This window comes from Fimicolochytrium jonesii, assembly GCF_025526975.1.
Source record: "Fimicolochytrium jonesii strain JEL569 chromosome Unknown EV422scaffold_41, whole genome shotgun sequence".
Classification (NCBI taxonomy): Eukaryota; Fungi; Chytridiomycota; class Chytridiomycetes; order Spizellomycetales; family Powellomycetaceae; genus Fimicolochytrium; species Fimicolochytrium jonesii.
The window spans coordinates 111,419-128,028 of record NW_026515708.1 but is presented as its reverse complement, the minus strand read 5'-3'; the positions used below and the strand labels follow the sequence as shown (position 1 = coordinate 128,028).

Genomic DNA, 16,610 nt, shown 5'->3' with positions numbered 1-16,610 from the left:
ATTCCTGTGACGTGATTGTGGAAGGCCAGGGCATTCACACAGGGGGGGCCGCTCACTTCCCCCCCTCCTTCTCTCTCCATCTGCACTCCTGCGACATCTGAGCGGCCCCCCTCCCCACGTTTCTTCTCCCCCCCCCCTTCCTTCTTGCTGCTTTCTCCCACCACCCACCCACCCCAAACACTCGCTCACCAGAAACAACTACCAGCAAAACAACTCAAGCGCCAATCACAACCACCGCTACATACACTATCACCCGGTAGGTTAAAGGACTTCCACAACGGACACATATTACAGGTATGCCAAGACTTCCTTCTGAATTCCACACTCCGTCACAAAAAGCACCGCACGTCTAAAACGATTCCTTTCCCGCCCATAGCAAAGTCTATCCAAGTTCTCGAGCGGTCTCTGCTAGCCTCATATCCATCGGTCTATCATAACGAGGTCCCGCATCCTACCGTCGTCCGTCAATTCGCTATCCACTGCTCCGCTTCCGCCATCTTTACGATTCTTGACACACCTGCAATCTCGTTTTCCAACTCCGAATCCACGTTCATCCCAAAACAGTCCGACCGTCCATAACTTTTTGCGCTTAACAACAACTCATCAAGCATCGGGGAACTTCATTCGAAAGACCGCGCCGTTGGGGCCGGTGAAAACTCAGAAACAACTTCAATGCGATACCTGTGGAATGTCAGCAGGCGACTTGTCTATGTCGCCGTCTTTTACGCCACACTTGTGGCCATCTTATTCGCCGCAGTGGTTATAAGCTCCGCACGACCCCCCGGTCGACCATTGACATCAGAGTCGCCTGCATCCTCATGGGAAAACTCCGCTAAACCACTACCCGGCGGAGATGATATCCAATTACGACTAGCTCACATCTTCCACCGCGGCGGGTCGAAGGAAGATCCGAGGGTCTTCAGGCGGCTGGATATTTCTACGGAAGATGATCTCGTTGCGCACACTGCTCTTACAGGACAGTCGTTCGTCCACACCGTGAGTAGCGTCAACGTACGGAAACCGACGTCTGCGTCGTGGCAACAACAGCAAAGATCGAGCCCGAAAAAGCCTATGAAAGACTGGCTCTCGTCGCAGAATGACCGAGACGACAACCTATGGCTTACTCCCACGGGAACCGACGAATACATCACCGTGCCCAACTACACGGACCCCTTGACCGTCCTCAACTTTGCGCTGATGACATCCAACACCTACCTGCCGCTAAACTCGTCGAGGTGGCTGGACATGGGCGAATGGAATGTGACGGAGGGGTTCGGGTGGGATGACGATGGGGTCCGGGGTTATGTCTACAAGGATGGACAGGGGAATATCGTGTTGGCGTATAAGGGCACCTCGGCGTCGGTATTTGGGATTGGGGGAGGTGGCACGAGCGCTAGGGACAAGTATAATGTAGGTTTTACGACTTTCTGTGGACAGCGTTGACCAACGAATCGTGACCCTGTACTAATATCTTCCTCCCGCTTACCACAGGACAACATGATGTTCTCCTGCTGCTGCGGCAAAGCCGGCCCGACCTGGTGGCCCCTCTGCGACTGCTGTGGCTCCGCCTACAAAACCTGTAACGCGACCTGCCTCAACGCCGCCGCCCACTACAACGACTCGTACTACGACTACGCCCAAGACATCTTCCTCGCCACAAAACAACTCAACCCAGACGCCAAAAACGTCTGGGTCGCTGGCCACTCCCTCGGCGGCGCACTAGCCTCCCTCGTCGCCCTCACCAACAACGTCGCCTGTTTCGCTTACGAGGCCGTCGGCGAGGTCTCATTCGCTCGCCGGCTGGGTCTCCTCCCACCCGCGTCACAGCCCCTCCCCGCAGACTTGCCCATCTACCATTTCGGCAACCTCGGCGACCCGGTCTTCATGGGCGCCTGCAACGGCCCGCTGTCTAGTTGCTGGTTTGGCGGGTACGCCCTGGAAACGAAATGCCATGCGGGAAAATCGTGTGTGTATGACCCGGACGACGTGCGCGCGAAAAAGCGTCTGTCGATGAATGGATTCAGTGACTGGGTGAACGCGGTGGACGAGGAGAACGGGGGCACGCAGGTCTTTCCGTATGCCAGGGACGGAGGGGTGAGGTACGATGCTGCTGCCGGGTGGAACACGTTCGATGACGGCCGTGACCCCGACCCCGACCCCGACGCGAGAGCGAACACCTCAGCAGCGATGAATATCCGGTACCACCAGGTGAGTCTTGCGAGTTTTTCATGGGGATGTGGGGCTTTACGATGCTAAACAAACCCTCTCCCCCCGGTTCTTCTCCCTGGTAGATTAACAACGTCATCCGCCTCTTCCTCCAAGACGCGGAAACGGTACCCCCCTGCATCGCCGAGACGAATTGCACGGATTGTGAGATCTGGGAGTATGGCGATTGAAAAGGAGCCCACCCACCCCACCCACCGCACCATCGTTAGCGTACCCCCCTCCCCTTTTTCGATTGTAATATATTTTTTTTTTCGTAGCAGGCAGGCAGATGGAGCTTATATATACCCCAATTTCCCCAGGTTTCAATTTGCAAAAGTATGTTGCTTTGAATCGTTGTTTTGGTCAGAATCTTGGCGTTTTGGGGGTATCCCCTGTGCGCTCTGTCCGGGCTTTCGCAACGTCAATGCGGGTCCCCGGCTCGTCCGCACTCTAATCTCACCACCGGGCCCGATTCCTCACTTTCACTTCCTTCACTCCGCATTGGAAACAGCATACACGAACACGACGACCAGTCTCTATTTCCACGCCACGGAAGGGTAAAAGCGCCCCTCCCCGATGGTCGTGGTTTCCATAACGTGTACACAAAAACGCGGGTCCGGATCCCGACGCCCCGTTCGAATCTGTCTGGCTATCTCACGCCTCGTGTGCGCCTTCCTTCCGGTCGCAAACCCCCACCGGCGTCGTAACATCGCCCCAGCCTTCCTCCACCGCGAAACCAACGGGGGGTAAATGAAGAGGGTCGGCATGAAGCGCGTGAGGGGGGGCGGTGTGGAAGTGTTCATGCGATGGGGTAGGCAAGCCAGCCCTTTTGGGAGCGGGGATGTTGATGTGATGTATGTAGTTGAATGGGGCGTTGTATGAATGTGCCATTGGCGATACAGCAGAATGGTTGGTTTTTGGGGTATGGTGTGTGTGTTTGCTAGTTGTGTCGTGGGGTGTTCACTTGAGCAACCCGCCAAAGATATTCCTCGCCAGATCGCGTGCGAACGGGATGTAACTGGACCACACCCGAAACCAGCAGATGAGCGTAAACCCCAGAAAAGGAGAAGAATGCGGGGCTGGGAGTTGTTGGGGGGGCAACGGTTGCGGTTTTTGGTCTTACCTCAGCGAGTACCAGAGCAGCGCCAGGAACTGGATGAAGCAGAATATGATTGTCACCAGCACGTTTTTGAGCTGTGGAAAGAAAACATGGGTTAGTTTTTGGGCGATGGGTCGGAGGGAGGAGAGGGGCGGCGCCGAAAAATTCCAAGACGTACGGTGAAGGCAACGACCAGCGTGGCGATCATGGAGAGGAGGAAGATGATGCTGGCTGTTAGGCGGCTTGCGTCGAACATTTTCTGTAAAAGCGTCATACACAAGTGGGGTTAGTTTTGTCGACCATCAACCCTCCGCACGTTCCGCGTCCTCATTCATCTCCACCATATGAGACACTTCTGTCCATCCACCACAAGTAACCCCCCCCGCACTCGCCCTCATCCAACCCTCACCTTAATCTGACTCTTAAACCCAATCAAGAACCCCGTCCCAGCCAACGAAACCACGTTCCCCGCCGTATACAGCACCGCGAACCCGCCGATGTTGCCTGTCCAGAGCAACAGCGTCGACTACCAAAACACGTTTTCAGAGCGTGAGTGCCGGGGGCTTCATAAAGTGTGTGATGGGTCTGGTCCATGCGTACCAAGGCGCTGATGAGGAACCCGAGACCGAAACATATTCCTGTACGCGGAGGTGATGGTGATGAGAGGTGGAGGTGGAGGTGGAGGCAGGGGAACGTGGGTGGGCTTACCAAAACCGTAGAACCGCTGGGTTCGTGATAATTCGAAGCCGCCGCACATCTATGACACATCACGCACATTTAGATAGAGATGAGATGAGGTGAGATCTTTTTGCGTGAGCTGCTCTAGCGAGGTCTATGAGGCGTCCACCGCCGCTGTCGTGGTCTGCTCCCAATGTCCGCGGACGGGATGACGGGCCGGGAGTGGGGATGGGGAGGCAAAGTGAAGATGGGATGACTTACGGGGTCCATGGAGGAGCCTGTGGCGGCGGCGCCTGAGAGGTAGTCGCCGATAGCCATTGCGTCGGTTGGTGATGGGTTGGAGGATTAGAGGTGAGTGCTGCACAGTTGTGTGGGTGCGAGATGCGGGATGGGATTGTCAGAGCTTTTGGAAGTTCACAAGAAGGAGAAAGCCAAGCCGCAGCGCCTCCCTCGGAGGTGGCCGTTCAATGGGTTGTTGCTTTGACGGCTCACACGAGGGCGGGACTCGTTCGAATTCGGGATGCTCAAGCCCTAGGTTAGGGTTAGGGTCAGGATTGGCAGTTCCACCCCCCTACCACTTCCTCGCAACACAGAAGGTCCATCCTCTTGCTTCAAATTCATGGCAAGTTCATGCATGCAGAGTGCACAGGACGGACGAGGACGCCGCAACTCCCGCTTCCGTCTCCCGCCGGACTTGATGCAATCGAACAGATACGCATCACTCGGCTATTCCCCAGCACGTTGGAATTGCCAAGAACTCCATCCAATAGCATATGTATGGCTTCACCAGCTCCGTCAACGCTGAAAGTTGATCTCTCAGGTTGTGTCACACACGACCTTGTGCATGTCTCAACCTGCTTAAATAAAGTGTCGGAGTGTGCCTTTCCCTACCTCACCGCGTCGAAAACAGCTGCGCAACACCCATGGCGAGATCGCACATGCATGGCTTTCGTACGCATTGAAAGGATGCAGGGAGAATGGATGTCTCTAGCTCGTTGTTTACAGTTCAGGCCCCAGCGCTGACCCACGATCCCCAACTCGGATGACCCAAGTCGCCAGCGGTGGTTGCCTGGAGGCTGTAAACGGCGAAAAGAGAGAGACTCCCCCAAAAAGTGACCCCGGGGGCCATGTACAAATCCAAATGGCAGGAAGACGGACCCATATCCGTTGTTTACAGTTCAGGCCCCAGCGCCGAGTGCACCAGCCCCCAATCGGGAACCGTTTTGAATCCTCAGCGGTGGTTGCCTGGTGGCTGTAAACGGCGACGACGTAAAGTCTCCACATACCCGAATGTTCTCATCGCCGATACACATCAAACCCCCCCCCCCACACGTTGTTTACAGTTCAGGCCCCAGCGCCTCGTTCCAATCTCCAAAAAGGAGAATGAGTGCGGCAGGCGGTGGTTGCCTGGTGGCTGTAAACGGCGAAGGCGAGAAGTCGAGTGTGAACACACTAATGCCCGTAAACTCCGACAACGACCACGACGACGACGACCACCTCATACCCCACCCCTTCGTTGTTTACAGTTCAGGCCCCAGCGCCGATCCAAGTTCTCGAATTGAGAAAGGTGCTCGGCGGTGGTTGCCTGGTGGCTGTAAACGGCGTAGGGGAGAAGCGTATGCGGGTTGACCGTGTGGGAATCTGTTTTGCGGATGAGGGAATGAAGTGAGGGAAGTGCCGGGCAGGGCGGTCTTACTTATACCCGACGGCCGATGCACAGCAATCTGGCAATTGGGGGGGTTTGACATGCCCTCCGCAATAAAGCATCTGCCACTGGCCCGGGGCAGGAGGCCCCGCCCTGCCAGGGAAAGGCATGGTCATTGACGGCCGTTTCTTGATTAGGTTCAAATTCAGGCCCTGCCCGCCTGCGTCTCAGGCACGGACACATGCATATCACCTCCACAATCCCTTACGACTTTTGCCAACACCGCTCAATTAAGACGGTTTAATCAAGGATGATAACGGTCCCCTGCCCTGTTTTCGAGGGCCCTTGGATGATTCAGGATGAACCCCTTGTCAAATGTCAGAATCCAATTAACGATGTCTTATGGACGCGTCTTTGACATAACGCGTCAGATGGTGAGTCACTGGCAATCTCTTAAGGGATTTGACGGCAACGGCAGGCGGGGAAGGGGAACCGTGGGTTCATTTCGGGCTTGCAATGGAGTTTGCATCAAACTACGTATGTCACGATTCGAAACAAAAAAAAAAACGACACCAAGGGACTAGGGCAGCAAGCTGAACGTTGATCGCCTAAAGTACTGGGGAAATATGCGGCGGGGAGTAAAGAAAACATGTAGAACGCAGGGAGACACAGGGTACGGCCGAAAACGAAAACGCGAAGCGCACCAGAAAACGAATTGTGTCCATCAAATATACATTTTCCTTCCGCTCACGACGTCCGCATCAATGCCTGCTCCCTCCCCCCCTATAATGATCACCACCCCTGTCCCGTCCCCCACGGTACGTATCGCTCCTCGCGCCGCCTCGTACAGGACTCCTGCTACGACTTCGGCTTCGGCTTCTGTCCCAGTTTCTGCCATACCCTTTTCCGCGGTCGTAGTCGGGACTCCTGCTACTGCGGCGGGCGGATGATGAAGGGGCGGAGGGTCTCCAGTTGTCGGGGGACCTGATCCTGCCGCTTGGTGCGTAGGTATTTCTGAAGCGGTTGGGGATGAATGCTGGACTGTCGCGCGGGTTGGAGCGGAAGTCGCGGGGACGGCGGTCGGAGTTTGGGAAGCCGTCTCGGGTATCGTCGCCTCTGCGAGGGAAGCGGTCGTTGGGGAAGTCGCGGCGGCGGTCGATTGGGATCGGGGGTTGGAAGTTATTGTTACGTGGTGGGAAGGGAGGTCGAGCCGCTGCCGGTTTCACGGGCTTCGGAACGCTGCGACGTGCTTCAACTTCTTCTTCCGTCAGCGGTCTGTAGTAGATAACCGGATCTGCAGTTGTCTTCCGAAAGTTTGAATCGTTGGGACGAGCATCCTCAGGAAGCGGTGGCGGCTTGTACTCTGGGTCAATAACGGGGACTGGGGGTAGGAATGATAGTGTGGGGGATGCAGAGTGCGGTCCCGTAATCGGAGTCGAGTTGACAGACGAGAACGATGATCGGGAGCCGTAGCGGGAGTCGGGAAACAGGCTTAGGCTTGATGTACGCCGTGCCTGTTCTGCTTCGGTCCGTTTGATGGCTTCATCGGCGTCGGAACGGGAGACAAACTCGCAAGCGAGTGCTTGCCCTGTGATAGGTGGAAACTGCAAACCGTTGCATTGCGCGGCAGCTGCCTCAGCTTGGCTCGCTGTCTTGAACTGATTGAAGGGAGGGACGTTAGTATCTTAGTGTTTCACTCTCTTGCAAACCAACAGGATGCAAGACACGTACAGTAACATAGCAATGTGATTTGATCTTATCCATCCAAAACTGTTCAACGTCTCCAGACTCCGCCAGCAGATCGTTCACTTGCTGGAGAGTCAAAGGCCTTTTGAAATTGCGGATCAAAAGAGTGCTGCCACCATCTGGAAAACCGGATCGATTAATACCGAGTGACATGCGCGCACGAAATCGAAGGGGCTCTTACTTTCGTTGTGAATCTCGGCGCCATTAGGCTTTTCATTGCTCGAGGATGTTTCCGCAACGGGTTGGGATTTGACATGTGACTTGGTCGGCGACGCTGGCTTCTTTTCCGCGGGAGCCGCTTCTGCCCGGGTTGACACCTCCTTCGGAACAGAGGATTTCCCTTTGCTCGGTTGAGACTCAACGCTGGAAGACTGATGTGAGCTCTTCGTCGGCGAGGTGGTGGTTTCGGAGGCTTTGGCGGTTTCATGCACGGGCGATGCTGGCTGCTCACTGTTTTGCGCGCTCGGCTGTGGGTCCACGCCGGAAAACTGAGGTGTGCTTTTCTTCGGCGAGGCAGTTGTTTCCGTGGCTTTGACCGGAGCCTTCACGGGCGATGCTGGCTGCTCACTGTTTTTCGCGCTCGGCTGTGGGTCCAAGCTGGAAGACTGGGGTATGCTTTTCTTCGGCAAGGCATTTGTTTCCTTGGCTTTTACTGCAGCCTTCACGGGCGAGGCAGACGTTTCACCGGTTGTTGCGCCCGGCTGGGACTCTACAGTAGAAGACTGAGGTGCGTTCTCCTCTGGCGACGCGACTCTTTCCGTTTCTTTGACTGCAGACTTCACGGGCGATGCCCGTGGCTCACTGGTTTTGGCGTTCGCCGCGGACGTGACCTTCGAGCTGCCATTCGGCTTTGGCGCCTCGTCACGCTTCTCTTCAAGCTCCTGTTCCACCGGCGTTGGATCCAACTTTGCCTTCTTGGCGGCAACGCTGGAAGTGGCAGCTTGTTCTTCAGTGCCATCCTCCTCTACCTCGAGCGCTTTCCTCTTTCCTTGCTTTGACCGCCCGTCGTTCTTCGGTGGGGCAGGCTCTTCGATATTCGCTTGGGGGGCCGCCTCTACGTCAGAATTCTTTTCCTCTGGTGCGGGTGTGTTCTCTTCTTCCAACTTTTTAGCCTTCTCCGCTGCTTTCTTTCCAGCCGCACCCCTGCGAGATGGAGCCTTGCGAGTAGCATCCTGCTCAGGTGGCTCTCCCACGGGGAGTGCAGGCACGTCTTCCTGCTCTTCAGTTTCTTCGACACCAGCAGCAGCACCTCCAGCCTTTTCCTGTTGAGCGGTTCCCTGGTCCTGTTCCCACTGCGTCATGCGCCCAACAAGGTCGATTTTCAACCCTTTTGTGGGGAGATCGCGTTTCTTCAGCTCCTCCTTTAGCTGAACCACAGTAAAGGCCCCCCAGTCGGTCATGATCGCGGAAATTGAGCGCAGACGGCCAATATAGAGACGGTCAGAAGCAGTGCTTTCACTGCAAAGCGGTTATATACGTACTATGTGCTGTGCGTCGAAGCGGACAAGAAGGGAGGGAAATGCCGGTGCGATATCCCAGGATTCGAAGCTGTGCAATCTGTGGGGAGGGAAAGAGACGCCCGCGCGCTTTGGGCTTTTGGACTTTTGGGAAGGTGACTGGATGTTCCCGTGTGATTTCAACGCGAAAGACTCTGCAGAGAACGCTTCGTTTCCCACCGGCCCCTGCAAACTTCGCTGTACTTCACTATCACATACCGCTCGAGGTGTCTGTCAGCACCATGGCGGACTTGGCTGCGTCGTCACCCGGCAAGCGGTCGAGAGCTGCCTACGAAGAGTCCTCTCCTGCAACGACACCTTCAAAGGCAACCTTCCTGAAACCAAAGTCAAAGTGGGACTCGGAGGATGAGGATGAAGGCGAGGGCGCTGGAGGGTCGGCGCGGAAGAAGGCGCGGAAGGAAAGCAGCAGGAAGAAGGGTAGCGAGGCATTATCTCGCTCAGAAAGCCAGAGCAATACACCGAATGCAGGAGGTGCACCGAGGGTGATAGAGCTGTCATCGAGAGATGACACTCCGGTGCTAGACCCGAACGGTGCTACTCCTATGGACATATTGCAAGACGAATCATCGCGAGGTCAAGCAGTGCATACGGACAACGCCCTGGAAGATGGAGATGGAGATCACCAGCCACCAATACCTGAACCCGTCGCTTCCAGTCCGCCACGGCAATCACAGCGTGCACAGCCAAAGACCTTTCTCACGGGGCCGCCTCTCACCAGCTGTCGGCACGTTGACAACTACGAAAAGCTAAATAGGATCGAGGAAGGAGCGTACGGAGTGGTGTATAGAGCGAGAGATAAACAAACAGGGGAAATCGTCGCCCTGAAGAAGCTCAAGCTGGAGAATGAAAAGAATGGATTTCCCGTAACTTCGCTACGGGAGATACATACGCTGCTACTGGCTAAACATCCGAATATCGTCAATGTGAAGGAGATTGTGGTCACGCCCAGTATGAAGGGGTACGTTAATGCAGTTCCCATGTCGTGTGTGCAATACCGGGATCAACAGCTCACGCTATCGTTGCTCCGATAGCATCTTCATCGTAATGGAGTTTGTCGAACACGACCTGAAGTCCCTCATGGGCACAATGTCGTCCCCATTCCTCCAATCCGAAACGAAGACACTCATGCTGCAACTCATCTCTGCCGTCGCCTGCCTACACCAAAACTGGATCGTCCATCGGGACCTCAAAACGTCCAATTTGCTGATGAATAACGCCGGGCAGATGAAAGTCGCTGACTTTGGACTCGCCAGACGGTTTGGAAGCCCGTTGGGGCATATGACACAGCTCGTGGTTACCCTGTGGTACAGGTACATTCGCCAAGTTTTCGGAGTGGCCGCGCGTTGAAGAATCCCTTTCGCTCACACCATCCGTTTCTTAGAGCCCCCGAACTACTCCTTGGAGCGAAGGAGTACTCAACAGCGATCGACATGTGGTCGATAGGCTGTATTTTTGGAGAGCTGGTAAATAAGGAGCCGTTATTAGCAGGTCGAGGGGAGTTCGATCAACTGAAAAGGGTATGGGGAGTGCGAGTGAACGTCCGGTGCCTTCAAGAGAGAGAGTCTCAACATAACCCAACTTCCACGATCAGATATTTCAGCTCCTGGGAACGCCAACAGAACGAAACTGGCCAGGAATGGCAAAACTCCCTGGCCTCAAAACCTTCAACTTCGTAACTCAACCGTAGGTGGCAAACATCCCTGTCCAAACGACATTCTTCAACCCACCATCAAAGGTATTATGGTGTTGCTCACAGGATCTCTATCACCTTCTTGCAAAGACAGACATAACAACCTGAGAAGCAGGTTCCCGTACCTGACGGAAAACGGCCTAAATCTCATGAATAGGCTGCTGTGTTATGATCCTGAGAAGAGGATTACGGCTGATGAGGCGTTACGGCATCCCTATTTCACGTGAGTGTCAAATCCGCCAACTCCCAGATTCCGTCGTCCGCGAATTCAGTTCTGACATTCACTTCTGACACTCACTTCTTTGTTATCAGTGAACCACCCCTCCCAAAAGACCCCTCCCTCTTCCCAACCTTCCCCTCCAAAAACGCCGGCGAAAAACGCAAAGTGTACGAAACGACGCCGTCGGCGCCCAAAGCGGCGCACGGGGAGGACGACGGGCCGGGGTTGTTTGATGTCGCGGGTGTCGAAAGCACCGGTGGATTTAGGCTGCGGATATGAATGCTGCTGGTTGGGTGCATTGTGAAAGACGTTGTTGTCACAACGATATAGATAGTGGGTGGATGACTGTGTAGAGAAGACTAGATATGAGCGGTTGCTCTAGGTACGCCATAGGAGAGAGCCGTGAGGTATGATTCCAACAAGCAGCAGCTGGCGGGCTATATCTATATATAGTACAAGCGCCCCTAATCAAATACGCACATGTCGATACACACTCCTTTGAAAATCTGAACTACTGACGCCGTTCTATCTACCAACAACAAAACCTTCTTACACTTTTTTCATGAGTATCACCCCCTTCCACGAATCCACCTTATGCAGCCTAACATCAATCACCTGCCCCACTAGCGCATCCGTCTCCTTCTCTTCCCACCCAACTTCGACCCGCGCGCGCATCCCGCCCAGCTCAGTCAACACAGTCCACAGCGCCTTCTTATCCGGCGAGAGGCTTGTTACAAACGCCTTGTACACGGGCCCCTTCTCACGGAGCGTCGAGTCCTCCTGGTAATTGACCGTCTCGCGCATGTCGACGTACGGCATGTCCCAGTTGCCCACGACATCCGCAGGCGCTTGACCATTACGGACAAGGACTTCTTTCCGGCGGAGCCATTCGTAGGACCAGTGTTGGTTGGAACGGTTGTTGAGGGCCGATGTGCGGCGTTCGAGCTCGCGGAGGCGGGTGGCGATTTCCGCGACGGCTTCGGGGCCGAAGGGGTACGGTTGGCCGAGCATGCTGGCTTTCATGTTCCAGTGGGCGACCATGTCCTTGTACCTGCGGAGCGGGGAGGTGACTTTCATGTACCCGGTGTTGTTTCCGATGCCCATGCTGAGATGCGGGATCGGGGTGGCGGAGACGGCGGCGGGGGGCATGAGTGGGACCAAGTTCATGTACGCCATGAACGGCATGACTCCCGAGGGTTTGTCGATCGCTGCGTACGCGTTCTTCATGAGGAGGGTCGCTTCTTCCTTCCGGCCCAGCTTGTGCCCGTGCTCGATAATGCTCATTTGTCCGCGGTAGATGCCGGGGACGTTGTGCTCGGTGCACCATTTGGCGGCGACGCGGCCGGCCATAATCATGCATTCGGCAACCATCATGTGCGCTGGGCTGAGGATTCCAGGAGCGTCGGGTTTCAGCGTGATGGTGGGGAAGGATTCGCGGGATGGGAAGAAGGGCTTCTCGGGGGTGACGGGTGTGAAGGGCTGTGGGTACGGTTTGACCTTGACGGTGAGGTCGCATTGGTCATTGTAGAACCCGCCGTTGAGTGTGCGCTCCCTTGCCGCGCGCTTCATGACGTTCTGCAAGGACCGCAGTAGTTCGACGCCCTCGGTATCTAATCCAGGAGCAGTGTCGCCGCGGAATCCCGGCTTCGCATCCTTGGCTTCCAAAAGCTGCCTCGTCCAAGGTGATGGCTTCATAGCAGGCTCTCTGACCCCGTAAATATCAGTCCAATCTAAAACCTCATCGACGTCGTCATAGTAGAGGATCTTCACGTTTCGGACGATACTGGGCTTCACGTCGAAATCCAGGAACTCGCCGTCTTCGCCGATCCGCGCACTGAAGGTCATGGCGCACTGCGATTTGCCAAGATTGAACCGCTCGTTACTCGTGAAATCTGGCATCATCGGATAATGCCTTTCAGGCAGATAGACACTGTTTCCGCGTAATTGAGCGGTCAGCGATAGCGGATGGGTTGGCGGGATGTAGGCAGTCGGGTCCGCTATGTGCACATGGACCCATAAGTCACCGTCAGCAGTCTTCTCCACGGACATGCCGTCATCCAGTTCGTGGGCGGTAGGGTCGTCGATGACGAACACGGGCAGGTCTCCAAAATCGCGGCGGATTTCCGCGCAGGGATCGGTTGCGTAGAAGTTCAGCTCATCTTGCCCGGCCGGATGGATGATCATCGACTTGACAAGTTCTAGCAGAGATTGCTTCGGGACGTGCGGTGTCTCCTTGACACTCTCCTCCGCCGTCGTCTCGGGTTTGACAACCTTTCCTTGCTCGTTAAAGATGAACTCGGGTGACTTGATCAGGTCTTTGCCCAATTCCTGCGCCTCCGCTGCCACATCGTCCGCCCAGGCGCTCATCCCATGACCCTCCAACGTCCGTATGCGGGACCGTTCGCCCGGGCGGTACATCGATGTGTTTTCCCAAGGCGTCAAAGCCCCGATCTCTTTGAGCAATTGCGCGGCTTGACGTTCTGCCCCACTTGCATTCTTTCCATAGCGGAGAGTATACAGAGGGTGCAGCCTCCTGATCAGATTCGAGGCAATTTGAACGTGCGGGTTGCCAAGGATATCGTAGTGGGTTGCCGCTTTTCGTAACGATGAGATGAAGACTCGATCAGAGTCGGTGAAGTTCACTTCAGGAGCGGGTGTGTCTTCTTTGCCCGATCCAAACCGTGCGGAGTCGCGGTGCCAGTGTACCAATGTCTGACACTTCTCAATAAACTCGTTCAGGGGAGAGGACTCCTTGCGGTGAATTGCGGCATTCTCAGCGCGAAGCTGTTTCCAAATCCACCTGATGTCATCCACCTCATTTCGTAATCTCAGAGTGAAGGATCGCCCTTTCCTCATGCTGGGACCTTTCGAAGGCTCGAAAAACGCTGATGTCTTCAGCAGAAACTGGTATGTCGCGTACAGCTCAGCGGGAGTTGGAGTTTGGTCCGGAGACTCGACTGCCTCCGGTCCATAAAACACGAACTGAGCAACCTGATCGATCGTCACAGTCGACTCCCCCTTGTCATCGAAATGATTGTAGACCCGACTGAATTGGCGCGCTTTCTCAAACGCATAGGCATCTGCAGCGTCCTTGAAACGATCAATATGCGCAATGATGAAACGGGACAGATTCGCTTTGGTGAGGCGCTCCTGATCTTGGAGCGACATTCCCGCCGTCGCAAAATGACTAGGTATTTCCTCCGATACGATCTTGCTGTATCCCCAGCCCGGTATTTGGAAAGTAACATCCGCTGCACTATGATATATCGAATGCCCGTTTTGCTGGATGGTCATGTACTGATTCTGACCACCCCCTTTGTCAGGTAATGCAGAAATCACTCCTTGACCTTTGAACGAGCCTCTCCGGACCTCCACAAAGTCACCTACGGCCAGATCGGGGACGGTATAGGAGGAATTTGTAGGCTCCTTAGCTTCCCCAGACTCAGCGTTCCCAGCCTCTGCGTTGCCAGATTTGCCAGTCTCCGCTTCCCCAGCCCCAGCATTCGCACCCTCAATTTTCTCAGCCGTAGCGCTCGTAGTTGCAGCACTCGCAACCCCAGCATTCGCAGTCTCAGCGTTTGCAATCTCAGCGATCCCAGGCTCGGCGTTCTCTGCCTCAGACGGTCTTGGTTGAGACTGCTCCACTGCCGCGGCTGGCTCCTGCCTCCGTCCCGTAACTTGCGACACTCCAGAAGAGCTATGGAAGCACCTCCTCGCAGGTACACGACGTGAAGAATGACGAGCCGAAGTTGGGAGAAGCGAAGCGGCAAGAGGTACGATAGACCCCGTATGTGCGGGAGAGCGACACAGAGACCGCAGAGCGACGAGCCGGCCACGGCGTGCGATTCTGTGCATGGCGACAGGCCGTTTCGATTGCTTTCGGCAAAGTTTCCGAGGTCTCTCCCTGCTGTAGCTCCACAGGTTTGTTTCCCGCGCTAGCGATAGAGCTCTAAGCCGTTGCCCACCGACTACCGACTATGGTTGTGAAGCGCCGAAAGCCGTATATGTTCAAGTATGCGCTGGCGTGAGTGTGCTTCCTCCGTGGATGGCAGTTCCCAAACTGCCGAAGATCACGCCAATGTTGCAGGGCCAGAAGGAAAAAAAGGCCTCCGTTCGGAAAGGCGCGTCGGCGACTTGGAGTCCCGTTACTGGGAAGAAACACCCCAGACCTCCAACATCCATGGGCGACAAGACGGCAAAAGCAAAGGGAAGGGGAAAGGCGAACGGAGCAGCAAAGCCGGATGCCGACAACGGGACGTCTCCCGTCGACTCTAGCGACTACATAGTCCCGCCTGTACCTACCCTCGACGACGACGAAGGTCCTGCGGAATATACAGCAGCTTCTCAGTTTATTGAAGAGCACGACTTTGGAACGGTCGTGGAAAGGAAGCTTGTAGGCAATGTCGCTTCGGTCAAGCGGAAACGGGAAGCGGGAGAGAGCAATGGGGTCGGGAAGGGGAAAAAGGCGAAGGAAAACAGGAAGGGGCGAAAGGTGGCGGAGGGGAAGGGAAGTGGAACGGGCAACACTGGGGAGACGGATGGCAGAAAACAAATAAACCCGGAAAAGCCATCTGATGCAGTCGAAGGAGCATCTTCTGTCAATGGAAAGGGCAAGAAGACGAAGCAAACGACATCAAAGCCGCTCGCAGACCCTGGACCGACACAACGATCAGAACCCTCCTTTTCCTTGCCCGCTCGGAAACCGATCTCCGCCAAACACAAAGAGCTGCTCAAAGCCCGCGAAGAACTCCCCATCTACAAAGCCCGCGATCAAATAACCTCCGAGATCCTGAACGCCAGTTCCATCATCATCGTTGGAGAGACCGGGTCCGGCAAGACCACGCAGATCCCTCAGTTCCTTCACGATGCGGGTATCACGAAGAAAGGGATCGTGGCAATCACGCAACCACGTCGTGTTGCCGCCATATCCATCGCGAAGCGCGTGTCGGAGGAGATGGGCACGAAACTGGGCGAGCAGGTTGGATACTCCATTCGATTCGAGGATGTGACGAGTCCTAAGACACGGATCAAGTACATGACCGACGGTATGTTGCTGAGGGAGCTGTTGAGCGACAACAAGCTGAAGAAGTACTCGGCAATTATACTGGACGAGGCACACGAGCGGACGTTGCGGACAGATGTTCTGTTTGGAATGGTTAAGGCCATACAGAGGGAGAGGAGCGATCTCAAAATCATTGTCATGTCCGCCACCTTGAACGCGGATCGGTTCTCAAAGTACTTTGACAACGCCAAAGTGCTCTATGTGGCAGGACGCCAGTTCCCCGTGCGCACGTTTGCAGCCGCTAATCAGCAGGAGGACTACGTCGACGCGGCCCTGGTGGCCAGCTTCCAATTACACATGGAGCAGCCGAAAGGCGACATCCTGGTCTTCTTAACCGGCCAGGAAGAGATCGACAATCTACAGAAGCTAATAGAAGAAAACGCAAGATACCTTCCTCCAGAATGCCCAAAAATCCTCGTCTGCCCCATCTATGCCAAACTGCCTACCGACCAACAAACCAAAGTCTTTGACCCCGCACCGCCGGGAACGCGGAAAATCATCCTCTCCACCAACGTCGCCGAGACTTCCATCACCATCAGCGGTATCCGCTACGTCGTCGACACGGGCATGGCCAAAGTGCGCTCGTTCAACCCGCGCATTGGCATGGAATCGTTGTCGGTGCAGCCGATATCGAAGGCGTCGGCAAGACAACGGATGGGAAGAGCGGGGAGAGAGGCGCCCGGTGCGTGCTACCGCCTGTACACGGAACGCGCGTTCGACGCGTTGGAGGAGGAAACAGAGCCCGAAA

At 55.4% G+C, this 16,610-nt stretch overlaps 5 protein-coding genes across 5 annotated transcripts; 2 read left to right on the top strand and 3 right to left on the bottom strand.

The window, feature by feature from the left end:
* The first annotated feature begins 510 nt into the window (after positions 1-510).
* EV422DRAFT_332796 (Alpha/Beta hydrolase protein) lies at positions 511-2,742 on the top strand. Its single transcript, XM_053066364.1, has 3 exons — positions 511-1,410; positions 1,492-2,208; positions 2,292-2,742. Exons 1-3 carry the CDS (start codon positions 673-675, stop codon positions 2,394-2,396), a joined length of 1,560 nt encoding a protein of 519 aa, XP_052921051.1. The 5' UTR covers positions 511-672; the 3' UTR covers positions 2,397-2,742.
* A 223-nt stretch (positions 2,743-2,965) lies between these two features.
* Positions 2,966-4,450, bottom strand: EV422DRAFT_332808 (Got1/Sft2-like family-domain-containing protein). Its single transcript, XM_053066365.1, has 7 exons — positions 4,244-4,450; positions 4,013-4,061; positions 3,905-3,942; positions 3,714-3,830; positions 3,483-3,563; positions 3,329-3,399; positions 2,966-3,223 (listed from the first exon to the last, which is right to left on the bottom strand). The coding sequence occupies exons 1-7, from the start codon at positions 4,298-4,300 to the stop codon at positions 3,166-3,168; spliced, it is 471 nt and encodes a 156-aa protein (XP_052921050.1). The 5' UTR covers positions 4,301-4,450; the 3' UTR covers positions 2,966-3,165.
* A 1,615-nt stretch (positions 4,451-6,065) lies between these two features.
* On the bottom strand, positions 6,066-8,953 carry EV422DRAFT_547259 (uncharacterized protein). The gene is made up of 4 exons (XM_053071589.1): positions 7,847-8,953; positions 7,555-7,729; positions 7,359-7,492; positions 6,066-7,285 (listed from the first exon to the last, which is right to left on the bottom strand). The coding sequence occupies exons 1-4, from the start codon at positions 8,771-8,773 to the stop codon at positions 6,389-6,391; spliced, it is 2,133 nt and encodes a 710-aa protein (XP_052921049.1). The 5' UTR covers positions 8,774-8,953; the 3' UTR covers positions 6,066-6,388.
* A 479-nt stretch (positions 8,954-9,432) lies between these two features.
* EV422DRAFT_501703 (kinase-like domain-containing protein) lies at positions 9,433-11,079 on the top strand (the record flags this gene model as incomplete). The annotated part of the gene is made up of 6 exons (XM_053068213.1): positions 9,433-9,848; positions 9,922-10,200; positions 10,272-10,407; positions 10,482-10,573; positions 10,675-10,803; positions 10,893-11,079. 6 exons carry the CDS (start codon positions 9,433-9,435, stop codon positions 11,077-11,079), a joined length of 1,239 nt encoding a protein of 412 aa, XP_052921048.1.
* Positions 11,080-11,349: 270 nt separating this feature from the next.
* Positions 11,350-14,094, bottom strand: EV422DRAFT_501666 (uncharacterized protein; the record flags this gene model as incomplete). The annotated part of the gene is made up of 1 exon (XM_053068210.1): positions 11,350-14,094. The coding sequence occupies one exon, from the start codon at positions 14,092-14,094 to the stop codon at positions 11,350-11,352; it is 2,745 nt and encodes a 914-aa protein (XP_052921047.1).
* Between the last annotated feature and the right edge of the window lie 2,516 nt (positions 14,095-16,610).

What these genes read in the sequence shown, in the direction of transcription:
- EV422DRAFT_547259 (XM_053071589.1), bottom strand. Translation starts at nt 8,773, where the DNA reads ATGACCGACTGGGGGGCCTTTACTGTGGTTCAGCTAAAGGAGGAGCTG. An exon ending in CTCAGTTTTCCGGCGTGGAC is followed by an intron (nt 7,730 to 7,846) that starts CCACAGCCGAGC and finishes TCCAGCGTTGAG; the next exon opens with TCTCAACCGAGCAAAGGGAA. An exon ending in CGCCGAGATTCACAACGAAA is followed by an intron (nt 7,493 to 7,554) that starts GTAAGAGCCCCT and finishes CCGGTTTTCCAG; the next exon opens with ATGGTGGCAGCACTCTTTTG.
- EV422DRAFT_332808 (XM_053066365.1), bottom strand. Translation starts at nt 4,300, where the DNA reads ATGGCTATCGGCGACTACCTCTCAGGCGCCGCCGCCACAGGCTCCTCC. An exon ending in CCAGCGGTTCTACGGTTTTG is followed by an intron (nt 3,943 to 4,012) that starts GTAAGCCCACCC and finishes CTCCGCGTACAG; the next exon opens with GAATATGTTTCGGTCTCGGG. An exon ending in CTGCTCTGGTACTCGCTGAG is followed by an intron (nt 3,224 to 3,328) that starts GTAAGACCAAAA and finishes GGTGTGGTCCAG; the next exon opens with TTACATCCCGTTCGCACGCG.
- EV422DRAFT_332796 (XM_053066364.1), top strand. Translation starts at nt 673, where the DNA reads ATGCGATACCTGTGGAATGTCAGCAGGCGACTTGTCTATGTCGCCGTC. An exon ending in GCGCTAGGGACAAGTATAAT is followed by an intron (nt 1,411 to 1,491) that starts GTAGGTTTTACG and finishes CGCTTACCACAG; the next exon opens with GACAACATGATGTTCTCCTG. An exon ending in TGAATATCCGGTACCACCAG is followed by an intron (nt 2,209 to 2,291) that starts GTGAGTCTTGCG and finishes TCTCCCTGGTAG; the next exon opens with ATTAACAACGTCATCCGCCT.